The following is a 21129-nucleotide window of genomic DNA, read 5'->3' as shown; positions in this document are numbered from 1 at the left end:
TACTAACACGTAGCGTGTCCAGCACGTAGCGCGTCAGACACAGTATAGACAAAACTGTTCATACTTACTTGCACGTAGCGTGTCAAGAACGTAAATATAAATACCCGCAAAGTGAATATAGGAAAGAAAACTTTTGTGTATGAATAGAGCTTTACTGGCAGATTACATTCACATTTGATCAATTTTTGAACAACCTATCCAAATTGACAAGGGGAGAAGATCGTTTTTCAACACTTGGACAGCTGTCAGGGCTTGGTGACAGTAGTGGTCCTATACTGACCGCTGGACTCAACTGATCGCAGTGTGTCTCTAAGGATCTGTAAGGTCCATATACCTAACTAGGAACTGATAAGTCACACTCTTTTTGGAAATATTTCCCTCATCCATAAAGAACATTTATAGCTTTATCGTCATTAAATCTTTTCCGGATTCCTCGTCTTTTCTTTTCAAATAACTGTTAAATAAATAACTAAATCCCACTTGCTTATTGCTCGTTTAGAAAACATTAATCAACAAATGTTCATTGCACCCGAAATCTCCACATTCCCAAAAATATAAACCGCGTAGCCTACATTCGCGCTCATTTCAAAGTAAAATCTTAAAAATAATTCAAATTTCAAATCTTAATTCCGCCTCTCAGATAGTTTTCTCGTGCCAAAAGAAAACATGAGGATGCGCCCAATACACAAGGGGTAGTAACAAATTAAAAACAACAACACAAAGCATGCGCGCATCCCCTCAGTACGCCTGAAAACGTACATGAATTTCCTTTGCCATACACGCGCATCTAAAAATAAGAAAATCCTCGTGAAAAAGAATTTTTCATGTAAAACGTGCAATTGTGAGGATTGCGTCAAACCGAATTAGCGCACAAATATCTCTGTGGCTTTCTCTTGTAGTTCTTGTTAGCCTCCCTAATTCCGCCCCTTCGTAAACTATACGAGAAAATTCTTCCTAGTCTGATGCGAATTTTTGTGGAGAAATTTGGTTGCGTGTGCATCTAAAGATTGTGCAGTCTGAAGGGGATTAGAATTGCATATGCAGACCAAACGGATTGTATGCAAAACAGGTGACTTCAAATGAATTTAGATACGGAAATTATAATTTTAGGACGCAAGATGAATTCACTTTTCCTTGATTCCAAACGGCGAGTAGACTAGAAGGCGAGATAGGCCGACATTCCTAGAATAGATACGTGCTAGGCTCAAAGTAGCGGCTGATAGGTGGATTGGATTTTGGCAGATACGTTTTCGAGATTTCAGATACGCATCAAGGAATGTCTCGTTAGGTGGAAGTAGTTGCCAAAAGATAGATTGTAGTTAAAATTGTTCGAAGGATTATGCAATGGTGAAGTTGGGGCTTAAGGGACCGTTTTTTTGGATTCTAGACAACATAAATAAATTCAGGGAAAATCGGGACTAAAATAAGTTTTACCATGGTTATATCCATCATATGAATCCCATTCATGGCGGCATGGAATATTGGACGACAGTGACTGAAGGTAGCAAACTCCTGCTGCAGACATTGTTGTTGATCGTCAAAGATCGCAGATCGCTGTAGCAACAATCAATACTTCTTGGGTGCAAGCACTTTTCTGACTCTTGTAACTTTTCTTGTTTCGCAAAAAGCAACTTCAACAAAGCACTTGCAATTTATCTTTCACATTTTATTGTTAACTTTCGGTAGAACCTCTCGATCACTGATCGCGCACTGGAAACTCACTTTTTATCTAGACTTTTTCCGAAAAATCTCAATTGAATAATAACATTAAATCATTCAGAAAAACTTCTTTAGTAAATTTCCTTCAAATGTGATAATTGAAAGGAAAAACCATAAGAAACAAACTTAGACCAGCGACAAAGCAAAAGCTGATGATCGCGCGTACATACCACCCGAATACGATCAATCACTGATTTACTTCGCACAAGATCAAGTTAAGATGCTCAAGATACTAAACTGAGAGATGCCATTCGCGCAGCTACTCCAAATCTGCGCTCAGAAGCTAGTATTTTCGTTGTATCTTTTTATTTTGACAATAAAAATAAAAACATAAAAGTGGAAACAAAACTTTTCATTGGCGCTTTTCTACGAAAAACGATCTCTCTGAGTGTATGTTCACCGAGATCAGTGATCTCGGGCTACTGCCTTGAGAGCGCTGACAAAGGGGTGCCGACAAAGGTGGTTTTTGGGTAGCTTGCTTGGTGACAAGATCTTCCGAGATTAGTATGTAGAGCTCAGAGTGCATTTTCGTCACTAGCCCACCTCTTTGTGGAGCTTTTTGTGTGTGCAATGTCTGTTCTTTGCAGTTTGCCGACGGGGGTTCATTAAAATTATTGTTGGTTTTATTGGAGTGATGCCGTGGGAGGGTGACTAATCTTAACGCGCCTGCGTGACATGGATATTGCAAAATCCATTGGGAAATCAGGTTGGGTGGTGAACTGAATTTAGGAGGTTTGATGAGCTATGATGGATCGATTTACCGCAAAAGATTAAAAGAATGACGCTTGTTAGGACCGCTCTGTTCATTTTGTGGGAAGCCAGTACTTTTGTAGGTGTTACTATTGATGTTGATCCGTTAATACCTTCTTGTATGGAACATAAGAAAGACATAATGGAAATTGACCAGAATTTAGGCCTAGACTTAATGACCACTCAAGACGAAATCAATGACACCATAGTTACCAAATTGGAAACTATACAAATTTTGGATTTATCTCATTAAATTACGAAATCACGAGGAAACATGTAAAAATTTATATTTCCGATGAATATTATTTGACTAAATATTCACCGATTTGCACCAAATGTTCCAAATTACAACCGCAATTGCCTTTGCCAAAAAAAAATCTCATCTCCTCTGCAAATGAGATTATGGTTATTACACCGCTATAGCACGCATTCACTGAGCCCTTCTTGGAAGCTCATGTATGCATCATTTCCATGATCATATAGTTCGACGCTTGAGAAAAAATAAAAGAAATATCTTCCCTTTTGCCTTCATTTTACATATACCATATTTCGAGAACCAATTGAAGAAGAATCGTATTTCGGAAAATAGTTCCCGTAAAAAAAAATATGGTCCCTTCCTTTTTTGGGTACAACTTAGTTTACTCATAGAAATATCGTACTTCGAAGAGCAACTGATTCCCGAAATACTGAATTTATTTGAATGAGCACTAAAGAAAGAGTCAACTAATTTCCGGAATACGGTGTTTATTTCAAAAAGCTAAATTGAAGCCATGCCCCGCAATAAAATGATAAGAAAGGAAGAATTGACCCCCGAAAACACTGAAGAAATGAACAACTGGTTCCCGAATTACGAATTCCGTTTGAATAAACTAAATCTTAGCCAGAAAAGAGGAAACCGCCTTTTTTCACCTGAAACATTGACTACCAGATCAGTCCCAAAATGCTAATTTTGATTAATAACATTTTGGCGAAAAATGGAAAATGCTATTTTTTATTCTTTCTAAAATTTTCAATACTGGCTAAAAACCACTCCATACCGCCACCACCATATAATTCACTTGCAGTCAACCTAGTGTCAGACTTGAGTGTAGGCAGGTAAATTGGTATCAGGAGTCGAATTAGTGGTTTATTGCGCCGTTTTGATGCCACAAATTCCTAAAACCAGACCACAATCCAGCCGGCTCGGATTTTCACGAAGGACAGATTCCGCTTGACAGTCGTCAGCCGAACGCAAACTGTGCCCATCAGGCGACTGTCAAGAGCAGAACCCTGCTTGGCCACTTAATCAGCCCACTAATTTCCCTCTGTTCCTATGATCGGCAACCCAGAGGGGCTGATTTTGAATGTGGCGCTCAGAAGCACAAGCGCGTGCCAGAACTACGTCACCAACCCACCACTGAAAACAAAGGCCTTAGTAGCCGCTTCGCAGTCGGTCACAAGAGCTATTACACTTACGGCTCGGATCATACCCCACCCAGCGACAAGCTTCCAGTATCGTTCGTACTTCCGCTGGGAACACACTGGCGAATCCTGAGAGACCGTACGACCGGAATACGTTGTGTATATCCGAGGAAACCTCCGTACCGGCTCTACAGAACATCTTTGATATGTCTGTGAAGAGTACTCTGTCATAACCTTGCAAAACGTCACCGATATTCTGCTGTGCACTGATTGGAAAGTTCACAGCAAAATTCCTCTTGAAGCTTGGTGTGCGTGCGGCATAAGCTGTTGGAAATGCCCACAGTTCCCAAGGTACAATGTCTAGATAACGGGTGTATCATGTATTTTGGCACTAACTTCAGGCGTTTATTTGATTGCATAAACAAACACACAAATGTAAACCAATACACTAGTCACACTTAACTGTACTCCTACTGAACTGTCAAACTCAAATTGTGCAGTTAGATCCATTCAAAATGTCGTACAAGCTCGATTTACGGAAATCTGTCGCCAACATGTTTGGCGGACTAAGTTCTAGTGAAATTCTTGAAATGTTCAAAGACAAGCCAATCTCTCGCAGAACAATTTTCCGTGTTCTGAAGGATTGTCGCGATGGTAAAGAGCCCGAAAACAAAATGCAATGCGGTGGTCCACCCAAATTAGGTGCCAGAACAGTCATAAGTCTGCTATCAAGTGCGAAAAAACAAGGTTGGTCAATCAACACGCAAATTGGGACGAAAATTTGGTGTTTCGAAAGATACAGTCCATCGTATTTTGAAGAAAAACAACGTAATTTATCGTAAACGTCGACGAGCACCAAAATATACACAACAACAACTCGAAAAAATACCAAAATGCTGCCGTGCACTTCGTGACAAACACTTTGCGAATGGAAAATCCATAATTTTGGATGATGAATCGTACTTCACATTCTCGCATCATAAATTGAGTGGCAACGACGGCTTTTATACTGACAACATTGAAGCAACAGCAGATGATGTTAAATATGCCGGCAAATCAAAATTTGAACCAAAGGTGTTGGTGTGGGCAGCCATTTCATCGAAGGGTGTTTCAGAGCCTTTGATTCAATCAAACAAATCAGAAGCGATCAATGCTGACATTTATATCGGCCAATGCTTGCCGAAATTGAAGCAATTCATCGAAAAACATCATGGTCGTGACGAAATAATGTTTTGGCCGGACCTTGCAAGCTGTCATTATGCAAAAAAAACATTGAATTGGCTGAGTGAGCAAAATATACCATTTGTGCCGAAAAAGGACAATCCCCCAAACGTACCTCAGGGACGTCCAGTCGAAAATTTTTGGGCAGTTCTCAAGCGTATGATCTACGTCGGTGGCTGGGAGGCTCGAAACGAGCAACAATTGATTGGTCGAATCAAGAGAAAGTTGAAGGAAATCGATCCATCGGTCCGCCAAAACCTGATTCGGAACATTCGCTCCACACTACGAAAAATCGAGGACCATGGTCCATTAAGTGTACTGTAAATGTATTTTTCGACGAATCATGAACAGAATAAAGTACGATTAAAAGGATTTTTCAAATCGATTGTTTGTTTTCGAATGACATGCTTTTGAAGTTAGTGCCAAAATACATGATACACCCGTTATTACTACGACCGCAAGGTTTTGCTGTCTAACATCCAGACTCACGTACTCTGACAGCACTGCAAGCTACAGCGTGTTTATTGCGGAGGTCCAAGGGGAAGCGGGTGCCGGAGTATATTGGAGGCATCTGACGGGTGTCCGGATAGCTCAGTGGTTAGAGCACTAGGCTGTCATACGGAAGGTCGCGGTTCAAATTTCTGGTGGCAGTGGAATTTGCATCGTGATTTGACGTCGGATACCAGTCAACTCAGTTGTGAATGAGTCAAATCAGGGTAATAATCTCGGGCGAGCGCAATGCTGACCACATTGCCTTCTACAAGCTATTCTGTAGTGTACCGTTACGGTCTTGAATGAAGTGCTCTAACACACTTGAAGGCCCTGATCCAATATGGATTGTTGCGCCAACGATTATTATTATTATCTGACGGGTGAGACTGCAGAGTCCTAGTAGCATCTACGTTAATATTAATTAATATCAATAAACTTCGTTCTATTTTGCTCCCTGCTCAGTGCCTGCTCCCACACGTACCTTAAAATGGAAAGAACCACGGCTGTGTATATCCAGAGAACCATTCTCAGTCGAAACTCCATCTCTTTAAGAAGAAGAAGAAGAAAACTAAACAGACCTTTTTAACCCTACGTTCTATCTTCACACTCCAATTTAGCTTAGGATCTTATATCACACCTAGATACTTGCAATTGCGGAAGATGAAATTCGGGTACTCCTGCCTTGATGGCAAATAGCATTAGCTCCGTTTTTTAAGGTTTTGTGTAAACACAAAACCTTATTAAAATCGGTTTACTGTCTGTCTGTCTGTCTGTCCGTCACACGCATTTTTCTCGGAGACGGTTATAGCAATTGACACTAAATTTGGTAGAAAGGTGGGAACTGTGAACGCTCACGCATACAGTGAATTACATCCTTTTACGTCGAATTTAAGGGGGGGTCCCCATACATGCAAAAGGGGGGTGCGAAATTTTTTTTCATCAAATATAGTCATATGGGGTATCAAATTTAAGGTCTCAATTAGTACTTTTCAAAGCCGATCTTAGTTTTGACATTCGTTGGAAGGGTAGGGAGCACGGGGGGTTGAAAGTGATCACTTCTTTAAGGGGGCCATTCTCAGAAACTACCCAACCGAAAAATCTGAAAAAAAATAGGAGGCTGCCACTATATAGTGCCTGGGCTCCGAAATACCTTCCATGCCGATATCTGTTTAAATAAAGTTAATAATAGTATATTACTACAATTTTTTGTAATTGATTAGAAACCCCCCTTAAGTTCATCCTAGTACCATGAAAGTACCATGCAGTGATATAGGCTATAATATGGAGCATGATCTTACCAAGTTTGGTGGAAATCGCACTATTACTAACAAAGTTATAATACCTCAAATTTGTTGATTCTTTGAAAATTGAAGACTATGAAGCATTCTTTCGGGTGATATTGATACCCGAAAGTGGATACTCTCACATAATATATGGATATATTACGTGCTACGTACTAAGAAATACACAAAACCTTTCGTACCTGAATCGTCCAGCTTCCGGTTTCCCGACTTGTTGTTAGATTTATGATGAGTCCGCAACTTGTAGCCCACAGGTATATCTTCCCCAAATCACTGTCCATAATTCCACTCATAACGGAGGGAAATATCCCTGATCGTCGATATACGCAACCAATTTCGCCCCGCTCCTGTCCAATGTGCGTAGAATTTTGGTCATTACTACAACCAGAGTACCGGAGAGATCAGTTCTGATCCAGAAGCTATGTCCCAAATCAAATATGATTGTTCCGGTTCTTAGCATAGATACTATACAACACGTGAAATATCCTCCTCTGGTTAGAGTTTCCTTGATAGCTTTGATACTACCGTTGTTGAGTGCTTCATTTATGTCCAGGATGTTATGTCCTAACCGTGTCAATTACTTCGATTTCTGTGCACTGGCCTTTGAGATAGGCATGCTGGGAGTTACAGAACGGTCTTCTCTTCATAATCGTCCTTAAGTGGATGTTCAAGACTCGCTTTAGAGTCTTCAACACGAAAGAGGTGAGGATAATTGGTTAAAAGTCCTTCGCGGGATAATGCGCAGCTAATCGGCTGTGATATACACGTTCTTATGTTCTGTTCTAGTTTAAAGATTAGGTCGATGGAACTCAGTTCCGGACACAGAAAAACGTGCACACTCTGCCTGACAAGGGCATGTATCCATACCATGTCCCGATCAGTGTCTCTAGTAATATGAAATAAACTGTAATATTTATTTTAGACTCCTTTGATGGTCTGCCCCATCTGATCCAGGGCGTTAATGCGATATTGTTCTCATCCTCTAGGAGGAAAAGCAGCAGATTAACTGAGACACACTTCGAATGTTCCAGATTTATCTGCGCTACCCTCAGCATGATCTGATTGGGTAGCGGGTTCGTCAGTTCCCTTCGGATCGTCTATCCCTATCTCCTCCCACAGCCCGTTGGCGACGAAAAGCTTTTTGACATTTTTCACGTTTGTTGAAAGGCACGGAGCAAAATAAATAAGATGGCAACAAAAAGTAACTCGATAGCCATTTCAATAGCGTCTCCAATACTAAATAAGAAAATCGCAAGGGAAACACTCACTGTGAGAACCAAAAGGCCAGTCTAATTCTTAATCTGCTAATCCTGATAGGTCTCTAGAAAAGAGAAACCGCCGAAAATACCGGATAGTTAAGGAAACAAAAGAGGAAACAAAAAAACAAAAGGGAAACAGAGAAAAAGGAGAGAGAGAAGGGAGCGTATCAGGACAGATGCAATACATACTCATCTACCCAGCACAGTTACGCCGAAATCTTACAAAAACTTGAAAAGTAGAATTCAACAAGATGAAGTTAAGCTTGCAGTAGGAAAAAGGATCAAACCTGAAGTCTTGCAACAACTAGGGATGAAGATCAAAAGACCAGCTCCCGTTAAAGACCTAAGACGACGGCTACAGTCACAAATCCCAGAAGTCAACCCTCTCACTATTAACAACGAAGTGGAAAAAAGTGGAGGAGATCAAAAAGTGAAAATAAAGAAGGCTCTGAACAATCCTCTGGAACAGTCAACATCAAAGTGACAGCGTGGATCCAGACGCGAGCTATTGGCACACTAGCCAAACAAAATGGCAGAAAAATTGGTTGCATCACAATCAGAATACTCCTCTGCTTGACGTAGGGCATTCTAGGATAGATAGTAAAAGTCCAAGCTCAAATAAACTATGCTACAGGCGGCGTGATAACCAAGCTGGCTTAGATGTCAACTTCACGATCTCATCATCCTACCGCGGCCACGGCCATGGATGTTTGTCATCGTCCACAGGAGATAATAGTAGTACAAAAGCCTAAAAACCTCTGAGTGTTAGAGCTCTGATTTTAAATCTATGCTACAATTTTGGTCATTCAGAGAACAGAATTGTGCGCGATAAAACGCCAGAATGCTGCTTAGGGGGCGATGCCGACTGCAAGGGATAGGATTCTACAAGCGCTCTGTGTAAGAGCTCAAATAAAATAAATGAGAGCTTACAAGCTAATATGACACAAGCAGTACAAATAACATGGCTTATTGTAGAAGAAGTAGATGTCGCAATAATTAGCGACACCGTTTGCTTTTTTATACTCTGCCGTAATGAAAGAAACTGAAGTTGAGTTGTCTTCAAACTCCAGGTGAAACTATTACTACCATGCCGGACGCTGAGCAATCACAGCGGTTAAAATGCCAGGTGACGTCCAGTGTCAACTAACCTTATTTTGGCAGCAAGGAGCGGCTCAGATATCAGCCAACACTCAGGTTCAACTAGTCTTGACTCAACAAAAGGGGCTCTGCCAAGACCGAACGACTTTCTCCAATAAAACCAAGGCCATGGTACCCCAAGTCATTAAAACTTTCACAAAAACAAAAAAAAAACACGAAAATGAAACGCAAACTTTAAGTTGACTAAGAATCGCTGGATGGTCCAAGTCTACATTCGATTAAGACCCAAACTAATTTAGGCCTAGTCGTTAACGAACCAGCTTAAGCAGACCCCGTCTGTCAGTACTTCTAATACTAGGCTCCAATTGGCTGAACTGCTTCCCTCTTCAATGATGTGGGAAAGGGTGAGAGACTAACCTTAAAGAGCATGTCACTGGGCCGACATCGTTCAATAAATGGTTTCAATGACTTCTAGAGCAGAAACAGAACGGTGCTAAAATTCTGGAATAACTTGGCCTTTACAACAATCTCAGCACCACTATTTGGATCCTATTAGGCATCAAACCGCGAAAAACCGCGCTGATAGCTCGGGAATTTTATTAACTATTGATATTCCTGGGCCGGTAGGGACAGGTATGAAATGATATTACACCCCCGAATCACAGGCACATTGATTTCGCAGTGGGTATGAAACCAACCGCAGTTGTCCCATTTAGAAATCAATGAAAAATTGATTTGAACCCATTATTATTATTCTATTAAGGGAAAGTCGCACAGCGTCCTTGAAGAACTATTGTGCCCCTTTTACTGGTTATAGTGTACCTGTTGGTCATAGTATCTCAAGCAGGCCTGTACCCGTTAGGAACTTTAGTATGTTCCCCACTTCCAGAAGTTTCAGCTTTGCATCTGGTATTAAGTGTTCTCCCAGATGTATCGACCTACTTTGCACAAGTGCCGGACACTGTCCCAGGACGTGCATAGAGGTTTCGTCCTCCTCCTCACAGAACCTGCAGGCAATGTCCGTAGATATCCCTAGCTTCCCTAGGTGGTAGTTCAGCCGACAATGACCAGTGAGAATTCCTACTATGATTCGAAGGTTCTTTTTGGTGAGGTTTAAGCAATCCTTTGTGCGCATGGGTTCGTATCCCCCAATAAGCACCCTGGACTGCTCCATCCCTGGTAGGCCCGCCCAATATAGTTCCCTCAACCGTTTCTCTTCGTTTCTTAGATTCATAGCCATGAAACCGTTTCCGATTCCACAGAAGGGTTCTGGCCCGTGTAAAGGCATCTCTGCTCCCTTCTTGGCTAGTTCATCCGCTGCCTCATTGCCTTCCAGCCCGCCATGGCCTGGAGTGTATTCAGTCTCTCAAGGCATTCCCATACCAGTTTTGAACCCATACGTACTAATGCTAAGCGTCCCAGGGAGTAGAAGATTTGGCGTAGAGAACAGGCAAGGGTGATCACCCACCGAGGTCTAAGGACAGGAGTCAGGATAGCCCAAAATTAAAGCGAATTCTTGTTAAAGAAGCCCATGAATAGGCAGTTAATCATTTGCTGAATATGCACTTTCGAGGGAACAGCCAAAATCACAAGGCAATCCCAAACTCAGAGACCACACTTTGCCATAGAAAATAATTTAACTCAAGGGTATGCCGAGAGTTAAATTTCTTGACATCTATACCAGCTGTACTCAGTAGAACAGTGTTCAAGCCAATATCCTAGGCACTTTTGGCTACTCATTTTACATTCTGTCTTTACTAGTAGGAATAACTAGGTCTATGAGTTTTCACAAATCGTGGATTCTGGCTCTATTTTCCCAAACATTTTCAAGGTGCGTTCCAAAAGTAATGCAATTATTTTTTTTAAGTAATTTATTGAACACATTTGCACGATCATTGAAAATTCTTTGAATTCTTCCAAGGATAGGGATCTACACATTTTTTTTCAGAGAGCCTGCCATGACCGATACGGGCCTTGGAAGGCATCTTCGCGAATCTCTCGCAAAGTCTTCGTCACGGCTGATTGTACCTCTTCTATGGACTAGAATCGTGATGAGACAATAAGCCTTCTTTTGACTTTTGATTTGCCCATTCTTTCCTTGGGCTTGGGGGACTGGTCAGTGTGCAAATCAGAGCTTTGCCTTTTTGTTTCTGAGTCGTATTGAGAACCCCAGGTTTCATCACCAGTGATGGCATTGTCAAAAAAAATCAGATTCAATTTCAATACGCAGCAAAAGTTCACTTGACATTTCCCCTCGTTTAATCTTTTGGTCGTCTGACAACACGATGGGCACGATCTTGGCGCACACTTTCCTCATCGCTAAATCTTCAGTAGCAATGCAAGAAACAACAGTGGACGACAAGTTCAGTTCATTGGCAACCATGTTAATACTCAATTGACGGTTAGAGTCCAACAATTGTCCAATATGAGCCACATTGTTTTCGGTTTTGCTAGTTGACGGCCACCCAGAGCGTTGTTCGTCGGGAATTTCCTCCCGGCCCTCTTTAAAGCTTTTGACCACCTCCCAATTTTTGAGTAAGACACAGCAGATTCCCCGTAAACCTCACGAATTATTTCGTTAATCGCTTCAAGAGATTTTTTTCAGTTTAACACAAAAAATTATCATATTATATAACGATCGAACTAAATTGTCGACTCCACTGTTGACACAGAGGTTTACCATAACTGACGTCCTGCCACTTTCACAGCTTGAAGAGCACTGAGACCGGTCCCACGGCAAAGGTTAGAGTCATTCCCAATCTCCAAGTAGTTGGATCTCACTCCGATAAATAGGAGCGGCGCAGAAAATCTTATTGCATTACTTTTGGAACGAACCCATGTACATCCCCAAAAGTCCTGAAGAATTGTCCTTTCTTCCCACCACCCCTAAACTTTTTTATTTTTCTCAGTTTCGTTTAAAATGCCAAAAGAACTATTTTCAATTATTGAATTTTGGTTTTTGGAGTATTAGGAAAGTGACCTCCACGATTACTTAAGGGGCCAAATCCTTCGCTAGCACCTGTTTCCACCATGTCATCGGTGCACTTTGGCCAGATATAATTTCGAAGGAATGGAACGATGGACGTGTTATTAGAAGGCGAAAGGGCTGTGGATAGGTCACACTAAAGAGGGAACTTCTGGTTATGCCAGGCAATGGAATTTACTATCCTAGAATGGCAGACGAATTGGTCGGCCTAAAAGCGCATAGCGCAGAGCAATAAAGGAGGAATGTGAGCTTCTCTGGGAGACCTGGAGAAAGCGGAACTGCGAACTGCCAACAATGAGCGTTGGTGTGCTGAGCGCGCTATGTTTCCATCAGTATCCAAATTGGGGTTATTTCTGTTTTGAGGAGTGGTTACGACGAGGCTTCCACTCAATGTTAAAGTCATTGTGTCGGGGCTAATATTTTTGGACTTACAAACCTGCGCAACACACTGCCTACTTTACGCCTGAGAATGGGTTTGCTGTCACCTGTTCTACAATTATCTGAAAAATCCGAAAAGTAACTGTGGATTCTACTCAGAGCATTTAAAAGCTGGAGGACCAGATCGATTTCTCTCTACCTCATACTTTCCAACTGGGAATACCAAATTCCTTTTCCTCATCAAATTGCATCCAGAAAGCTCAAAAAACTCCTTGGAGAATACTTAGAAAAAAAAACAAAGAGAATCATCACAAACAGATCATTTCTCCCTCAATTCACTGCGATATTCCTAAAAACCTTGAAGGATCTTAAAAATAGAAATTATCAAGATCACATGCCTGAGAGTTAAACAATTTGTTGATACGATTCTTGCAGCACATGTGGACTTAAGAGAATGGCAATACACAAAGAGCTGAATAATGCGATGCTGATGTTCATTGTTTTTTGTTTTCGGGAGCCTGTGCAAGCCAGAAATTCCTAAGATACTTTTGCGTCTCCGTGAACAATAAAGAAATATTGCCGTTTAGCGGGTTCGATGAAAGATTTGTGCACATGTAGGACGCTCATTGGTCGGGAGTTCGTTACATGCATGACATTCCAAGGTTGATGGCAGAGAGCGATTTTCGGTAATTGATCAGGACTGGAGAGACTCTAGTGACGGAGCAACTCAGTCTGGCGTTGCTAATGTACCTGTTCACTTCCCTTTCGGCCAGACTTTTTTATATTGATCAACATATCAACTCATGTCCTCATGTTTATTCTTGAGTAATTTGTCACACCTTAATAATTCCAAAAATAGTTGTCTAACCGTAAAGTTTCCTACTGAGCTGACGTAATCCTGTGAATCATGAAATTAGGTCAACGTTCGAGTCTGACCATAATAATCGATGATTTATTTTTGGGGACCACTTATATGGCTATGAGAACTGTCTCAATTCGTCTACTCGAAAAATCTTTAAATGTATATTTGGGTATATGTACAGTTTTGATGTATTCACACCTGTAAGAATGTGCTGTCGTAAGCACAAGATTGCTCATACGAACGAGCAGATACAAGAGAATCGTGTGGGCCAAAAGTGATCCAAGGAGTACCAGAGTTAGACATTCTGATTCACCTGAATGTTTTCAATGCTAATGAAATCTCCAAACCGTGATACGCATCGGAATGTTGTTGAGGTTTCATTCTGATCACTATCACTTATTTTAATCTCTCATGATCAGAATATATTGGGTTGGGGAAAAGTAATGCCGTATTTGTGTTCGAAATGTGACGCTTTATTCAACATACTTAGAATTGTCTGATTTAAGTCAAATATGCACCGTTTTGTTCGCGGACTTGTTGCCATTTAAAAGACAACTCCATTATCCCCCTCTTTATTTGCAAAAAACTGAGCAAGCTAGTTTTCGCAAGCTCCTTCAGGGGCCAACTTAGTAGCACCAAGAACGTGGTGCCATGTTCGGACTATACAGTGGGTGCGATAGGACATCCCATCCGAGCTCCCGTAGCTTCTCGCGGATCATCAAAGATGTGTGAAACCGAGCGTCGTCCTGGTGGAACACAACATTATTCCTATTGACCAATTCTGGCGTGCGCTGGAAAGTATGCCCTAAAAGTACCTTTTGATCGATGCGAACTTGGTAAAAAACGAAAGGAGGAAGGGACATCTGAAGGAGACTTCACTCAGGTACTCTCCAGGGCTGAAAAGAAGAAGGCGAAGAGGATCAAAAGACAACAACACGTCGCGCCATCAGAAAAACCTCTGCCTAAAACTAAGGCGGACACGAAGGACGGAGTGCCAAAAGAAAAGGTGGGAAGACGAAGGAGGACTAGACCGCCAGCTTTGCTTATTAAGCCGACGGAAGGCAAGACCTTTGCGGAAGTCCTCAGCGAAATCCGTTACAAAATCAAACCCGAAGACAACGGAGCGGAGGTGTCTTCCATACGTAAAACGAAGGGTAGTGGAGTCTTAGTCGAACTAGGCCCGAAGACTATAAATAAAGTCACGTTCTGTGAAGCAGTCAAGGGGCTTCCAGGAGAAAAAGCTTTGGTTTCTAGCCTGGAACCCACGTGTGCTTTAGAAATCCGAGACCTTGACAGTCTCACGGAAAAGAACGAGGTAGAAGAGGCCATCAAACGCGAATGCCCGGAGGTAACCAATATCCGGATTGGTATCACCTCCGCAAACTCCCGAGGCCAAAAACTCGCTGTGGTGGAAGTTGCCGAGCAATACGCGCGGAAGCTTCTAAACAGCGGGAAAATAAAAATTGGTTGGTTAGTGTGTAGAATACGAATTCGGGCCGCCCCAACCAAATGTTACAGATGTTTGGATTATGGGCACACATCTGCAAACTGTCGGGGACCTGACAGAAGGGCAACATGCCGTAAATGCGGTCAGGCAGGCCATAAAGCGAACAGCTGCAATGAAAAGGAAAGCTGCGTCCTATGCAGGGACCGTGGCGCGACTGATGTGAGCATTGCGCACACTGCGGGATCGGGGCGGTGTCCAGTTTTCAGAGCAGAACTGGAAAGAGCTAGGATACGGTCAACATGATTCGCATCCTACAAATCAATGTGCACCGGAGTGCAACCGTTCACGAGTTGCTAGCGCAGTTCGCTGCGGAGACCAAAGTTGATTTAGTACTCATCAGTGAACAGTACCGAAACAAGGGCCCAGTTTCATGGCACCCAGACATATCAGGTACCGCTGCCATCTGGGTTCGGGACGGCACCCTCCTGGGGGTTCTTGCCCAAGGCCGAGGGGACGGCTTTGTCTGGATTCGGTGTTCAGGGATAACGTTTTTTAGTGTCTGTCTTACGCCGAATGAGACGATGCCGGACTTCGTCGGAGGCTTGAGGCTTTGGAGGACGCTATCTTAAGCACGAATGGGCGGATCCAGGTCGGAGGTGACTTTGATGCTAGGGCACTTGAATGGGGCATGCCTCACACAGATTCCAGCGAGAAACGAATTCTGGAAATGGCGGCGAGAACAAGACTGGTAGTTCTAAACTCCGGATCCACCCCAACGTTCCGGCGCCCGGGCTGCGAAGGAAGCATTCCAGATGTAACCTTCGCATCGGAATCACTGGTGTCGCTGGTGGACGGGTGGCGAGTTCTGGAAGACTTTTCGGCAAGTGACCACCAATACTTTGCTTTCGAAGTGGTGGACACAAACTCTCGGTGTGCGCCACCCCAGCGATCTTTCTGTGTATGGAACGTGGCGAAAGTGAACACCGGGAAGTTTGTCGAAACTCTGGGAACAGGTAGGGCCACGCTGAAGGGTACTCCTGGGAGCGGTGGCGCCGCTGCTGACACTGTCGTAAATTCAGTTATGAACTTGATAACGACGGTCTGCGGAGCCTCCATACCCAGGAAGACATCGAGGCGCGGCAAACCTTCCATGTATTGGTGGACAGTGGAAATCGCAGAGCTCCGGAAGGAGTGTCACAGGCTCCGCCGCTTAACACAACGTCTAGGCGACCGGGAGGAGGCACCGGGAGGTACAAATCAGCCAAAAGGAGACTCCGCAGAGCAATAAACAAGAGCAAAGCTCGCTGCTGGCAAGATCTGATCGACGAGGTGAATGGGGATCCGTGGGAACTCGGTTACAAACTTGTAACCCGAAAAATCGGGGCTCTGCGGAAACCCTGCTCACTTAAGGCCGAGCAGATGGACCGCATTGTGAGGGCACTCTTCCCTGCACACCCCGTATGGAACGGTGAGGTCGGCGCGGAGAGCGCAGAGGACTGTCCACTTTTCTCTGTAAAAGAGTTGGAACAGGCAGTCCTCTCTATGAAAAACAAGAAGGCACCAGGACCCGATGGTATTCCAGCAGAGGTGTACAAACTGGTATTCCAACACCGGCCAGACCTACTGCTCGGCGCATTCAACGCTTGCCTGAAAGAGCGCATTTTCCCTGCTCGTTGGAAAGTTGCGAGGCTTGCGCTGATCCCTCAAGGGAAAGGCGATCCCGAACTGCCGTCTTCATACCGCCCACTATGTATGCTTGATACTGCTGGGAAAGTGCTCGAAAAGCTCATCAGAAGTAGACTCCCTGAAGCGATATGCTCTGCCGGAGACTTATCTCCCCGGCAGTTTGGTTTTAGGGCAGGGAGATCGACAATTGATGCTGTCATGCAGGTCGTGGACGCCGTTCGACGAGCAGAGGCACCTAGCCCCCGAACTCGACGGGTGGTGCTCCTCGTAACGCTTGACGTCAGAAACGCCTTCAATTCCGTAAGATGGAAAGACATTCTAGGCACACTAGACAATACCTTCAACGTGCCGAACTATCTCTTACGGATTTTGAGGGACTATCTGAGGAACCGCTCCCTGCTCTATGAAACACTAGAGGGTCGAAGGTGGATGGAGGTCACGTCGGGGTAACACAGGGATCCATCCTAGGGCCGGACCTCTGGAATGCTACTTATGACAGTCTGCTTAAACTCGTCTGCCAGAGGAGTCGCGCCTGGTCGGCTACGCAGATGATGTCGCAGCGCTTGTTGCTAGACGCACTGTCGAACAGGCGCAAAGCAGACTCGGCATATTGATGCGACGGGTAAGCGGATGGATGACTACTCATGGTTTCAACCTTGCACTGGAAAAAACCGAAGTAGTCATCCTGACTAAGAAGAGAATTCCGACCCTGCGTCCCATATGGTTCGGCGAGTCGATAATCGAGTCAAAATCAGCGGTAAAGTACCTCGGGTTGACTCTTAACTCAAAGATGAGCTTTTCTGAGCAAATCCAAGCAGCAGCGAACAAGGCTGTGGCTAGAGTTTCGGCGTTAAGTAGGCTAATGGCAAACATTGGGGGTCCTACGTCCAGTAGGCGACGTCTCCTGATGAGCTCAACGCAGTCTGCCCTGCTCTACGGCGTAGAGGTATGGGCTGGCGCTCTTAACAAGGAGGTATATCGTAGACGCCTCGCGCAAGTACAGAGACGGGGAGCTTTACGGGTGGCGTCTGCGTACCGCACAGTCTCTGAACCGGCCGTGATGGTGATCGCGGGAGTTATCCCCGTTGCCCTTCTTGCTAGGGAGCGTCAGGCCATATACAAGCGCAAGGGAGATGAGCCAAGGGAGGTGGTTGCTCGCGAAGAACGGCAACACACTCTAGACGAATGGCAGCTCTCTTGGCGAAATGAAACTAGAGGCAGATGGACTGCGCGGCTCATCGGCAACTTAGGTGCGTGGCTGAATCGGAAGCATGGTGAGACTGACTATTTCCTTACCCAATTTTTAAGTAGGCATGGAGGCTTTCAGTCTTACCTGCACAAGATTGGAAAGGCGCGTTCTCCGGATTGTGTGTTTTGCAATGGAGTTGTGGACGATGCCCACGACACTTTTTTTTCTTGTGGAAGGTGGGATGGGGTTCGTCAGCAGCTCTATTTAAACACAGGGGATCTCTCTCCAGACAACATTGTGGAAGAGATGCTGAGGACTGTTGACAGCTGGAACCGTGTTGCCCATTACGTTCGGGCCCTTCTCGTTGCTAAGAAGATAGAACTCGACCGGTGGAGGAGCCGGATGGCAGGGAGCTCCTTGAACTGACAGTTCCCTTCCTCCTCTCCCCTCCCGTTGGTGAAAGAAATTCCCTGATTTGAAGGCTCCGCAAGGCGGGAGAGTTCGAGGGCTGCTCCGAAGTAATGTGACAAACGGTTCCAGGCTAGCTCTCTGACGATGGGGAGGTGTTTAGTTGGTAGTCCGACGACGTACCGAATCGGGAGTCTAACACTGTGTGCGTAAATGCATTCACCTACCCTACCCCAAAAAAAAAAGTACCTTTTGATCGATGCCGTAGATAATTAATGCTTGAAGATTTAGCGACGTAGAGCTGAAAAGATGCAGCATTTTCGCATCATCCACCCATGCCTTAATGACTGCCTGTTGAAGACATTGCAACAACACATATGCGTAAAAGAGCATCAGCGAGGATGTTGTCCTGTCCCTTAATGTAATGCAGCGTGACTTGCAGTTGTAGGAAGAAATACAACTGACGAGCTGGGCGGGGCATGGCCTTGTTCGATCATTGTTGTGGCGCGTATATGAGACGCCTTTCGATGAAACGGAAAAATTGTGTAATAGCAAAATATACCGCGGGAAACTCGAATATCGCTATATCCGCCTCTCAGTATCCGATAGCTTCCTCCAGAAGAAATCTAATGTCGTCCAGGTGCCCAAAGGAAGCTCCTGCTAAAATGCAATACCGAAAGCCGTAGTGGAAGCGTCGGTCCTCAAAGCCAACGGAGCATCTGGAACCAGGAATGTAGTAGTGGTGGCCGTGGAAAACGTTTCTTTGCTTCGTCGGAATACCGCTACCGTACTAAACGAGCCTTCTTTGGTTTGGTTGACAGGCCTTTAAGTAGGTTTATTGAGGGGAGCCGATTTTTTTTTCCGCCTTTGGAATGCAGCACGAAAAATTAAACATTCCGAGGAAACGACGAAGTTCGGGGCCAACTCGGGCTTCGTGAAACTATCAATATCCTGCGTCTTGTGTGCCTTTACTTTGGCTCTTACCGAAGACACACTTGTCGGGGTTTTGTCAAAGTCTCGCTTTCCGTATAACCTCGAAGAGTTAACGCAGGGGATATCTTGAAGTAGGTCCCCAATAATCAGGATAGTAGAAGCATTGGGGCTTCTGCACCGCAACTCACCAGGAACCATTTGGCTTTGAAACGAAGTAGGGCGGGCTGGCCCATTGGCTGGATGACGAGCGTACGATACCCTGCTCATCCAGGAGCCTAAATTGCACCTTAGTTACCTTTAAAGGGACACCGACAAGCCTACAAGGAAGCACGAAAATCGAAGGGTCGGTAAAGTGGATCTAATGCTGGACGGGGAGATCGGGCAATGAGATGATTGTGCTGTATGGCAAACACATGTCACTGAACTCGTTCATAAAAGTTGAATATCGAATCGCTAGTTTGCCAGACGGTGTATCGGCCTTAGAAACGATAAAAATGCTGTCAACGGCCGTCGGAATTATTAGATTGCGCTTTGATACAATACCATTTAGCTAGTCAACTATTTTTTTTCTTTGACATCAGTCAAGAAACGGTGATGCGCCAGAAAATCTGCGCCAATAATGGTGGAGTGGACGCCAGCGATGCTCACAGTAGAAGACCGAATTGAAGTTGAGCAGCTCATAGTGGCTGATTCCCTTCCAATCCCACCAAAAATACAGCAAAACCTTTCTGGGCGTCAATCTGGGCTTGGTGATGGTTTGGGCCTACTCGCCGCGCTTCGATCACGATCTTTTCCGCTTGAGGTTGTCGTACGTGGTCCATTTTTCATTACCAGTCACCATCCTCCTAAAAAATGGGTCGAATTCATTCCGTTTCAGCAGAGCATCGCAGGCGTTGATTCTGTCCAACCGATTTTTTTCCGTCAACTCGTGTGGCACCCAAACATCCAGTTTTTTTGGAATCCAATCTTCTGCAAATGGTTCCAAACAGTTTTATGGTCTATAGCCAGTTCCTGGCCAATCGAGCGAATGCTCACATGCCTACTAGGATGATTTCGACGATTTTATCGATTTCTACGACGATTGGCCTACCAGTACGGGGTGTATCTTCGACATCCACTACACCAGAACGAAATCGATCGAACCAACGCTGTACTGTGCGAATCGTTACAGTATCGGGCCCATAAACTTCACAAATTTTTCGGCCGCCTTCGTTGCATTTTTACCCCTCAAGTAGACTACACCCAAGAAGAGAGAAGTTGGGACGTCAAGCAGTGGATCCAAGGTGAGCATTGGTATACTGCGTGGACAACAGCCAACGAACACCACTGCTCAAAGAGCAGGGACCAGCAAAAGCACGTCTGAGATAAATGGTTAAATGGTACCTGCGCTATCTGAAGGAAGGCCTGAAACCAGAAGAGGCCCTTAAGAAGGCTCAGGACAGACTTAAGCCATCTCTACCATCTCTAAATCCAAACCTGAACCCAAGGGAGGAGAAAACCCGGGCAGGTCAGGAGTGAAGACAGAACCCAGGAAGTCCACCATTAGCTATGCTAGTGCGGTCAAGGACATTCGACTGGCCAAACTGTCAAAAAGGTTTCCCGAGCAAATACTCACTCGAGAGGAACAGGAAATCATTGAGGACCTTTTCGTCAAGCAGATGATCAAGGCTTGGACGTCGAAACTGGTATTCACCGGGATACCCTTTCAACCAGGCCTTATACTGGTGGACTGCGCGACGGAAGACACCACAGAATGGGTTAGAACCATAGTTCCTAGAGTGCCAGACTGAGAAGGGTTGGAACTGTCAACATGCGCTGGGGATGATATACCACGAGCCCATATGGTGACAATTTTTCTGAAAAAGGCCGCGGCAATAGAAACGGAAGACCTTATGAGACTCATAATTGCTCACAATGAAGATCTCCATACTCGACTATGGAGAGTGTTCAGAAGCAAGGTAGAGGGCAAAGGTAAACTCCTCACGATCGGGATAGATGA

General features: G+C 44.4%; 1 protein-coding gene across 12 annotated transcripts in view; it reads right to left on the bottom strand.

The window, feature by feature from the left end:
* The window catches only part of LOC119655591 (serine/threonine-protein kinase minibrain), a 312746-nt gene that overhangs the window by 182600 nt on the left and 109017 nt on the right, over positions 1-21129 (bottom strand). Inside the window, exon 1 of one of the 12 annotated variants that reach the window (XM_038061534.1) lies at positions 1435-1954. The exons of the other annotated variants lie outside the window; for them this stretch is intronic. Within the exon in view, the coding sequence (XP_037917462.1) occupies positions 1435-1525 (91 nt within the window). The 5' untranslated portion in view covers positions 1526-1954. Of the gene's footprint in view, positions 1-1434; positions 1955-21129 lie in introns of those variants that run through there. 12 annotated transcript variants of the gene reach the window in all.

The sequence above is a fragment of the Hermetia illucens genome, chromosome 4, assembly GCF_905115235.1.
Source record: "Hermetia illucens chromosome 4, iHerIll2.2.curated.20191125, whole genome shotgun sequence".
NCBI classification, from domain to species: domain Eukaryota; kingdom Metazoa; phylum Arthropoda; class Insecta; order Diptera; family Stratiomyidae; genus Hermetia; species Hermetia illucens.
Note: the sequence above shows the minus strand (reverse complement) of the source record. Positions and strands in the feature narration are given on the sequence as shown.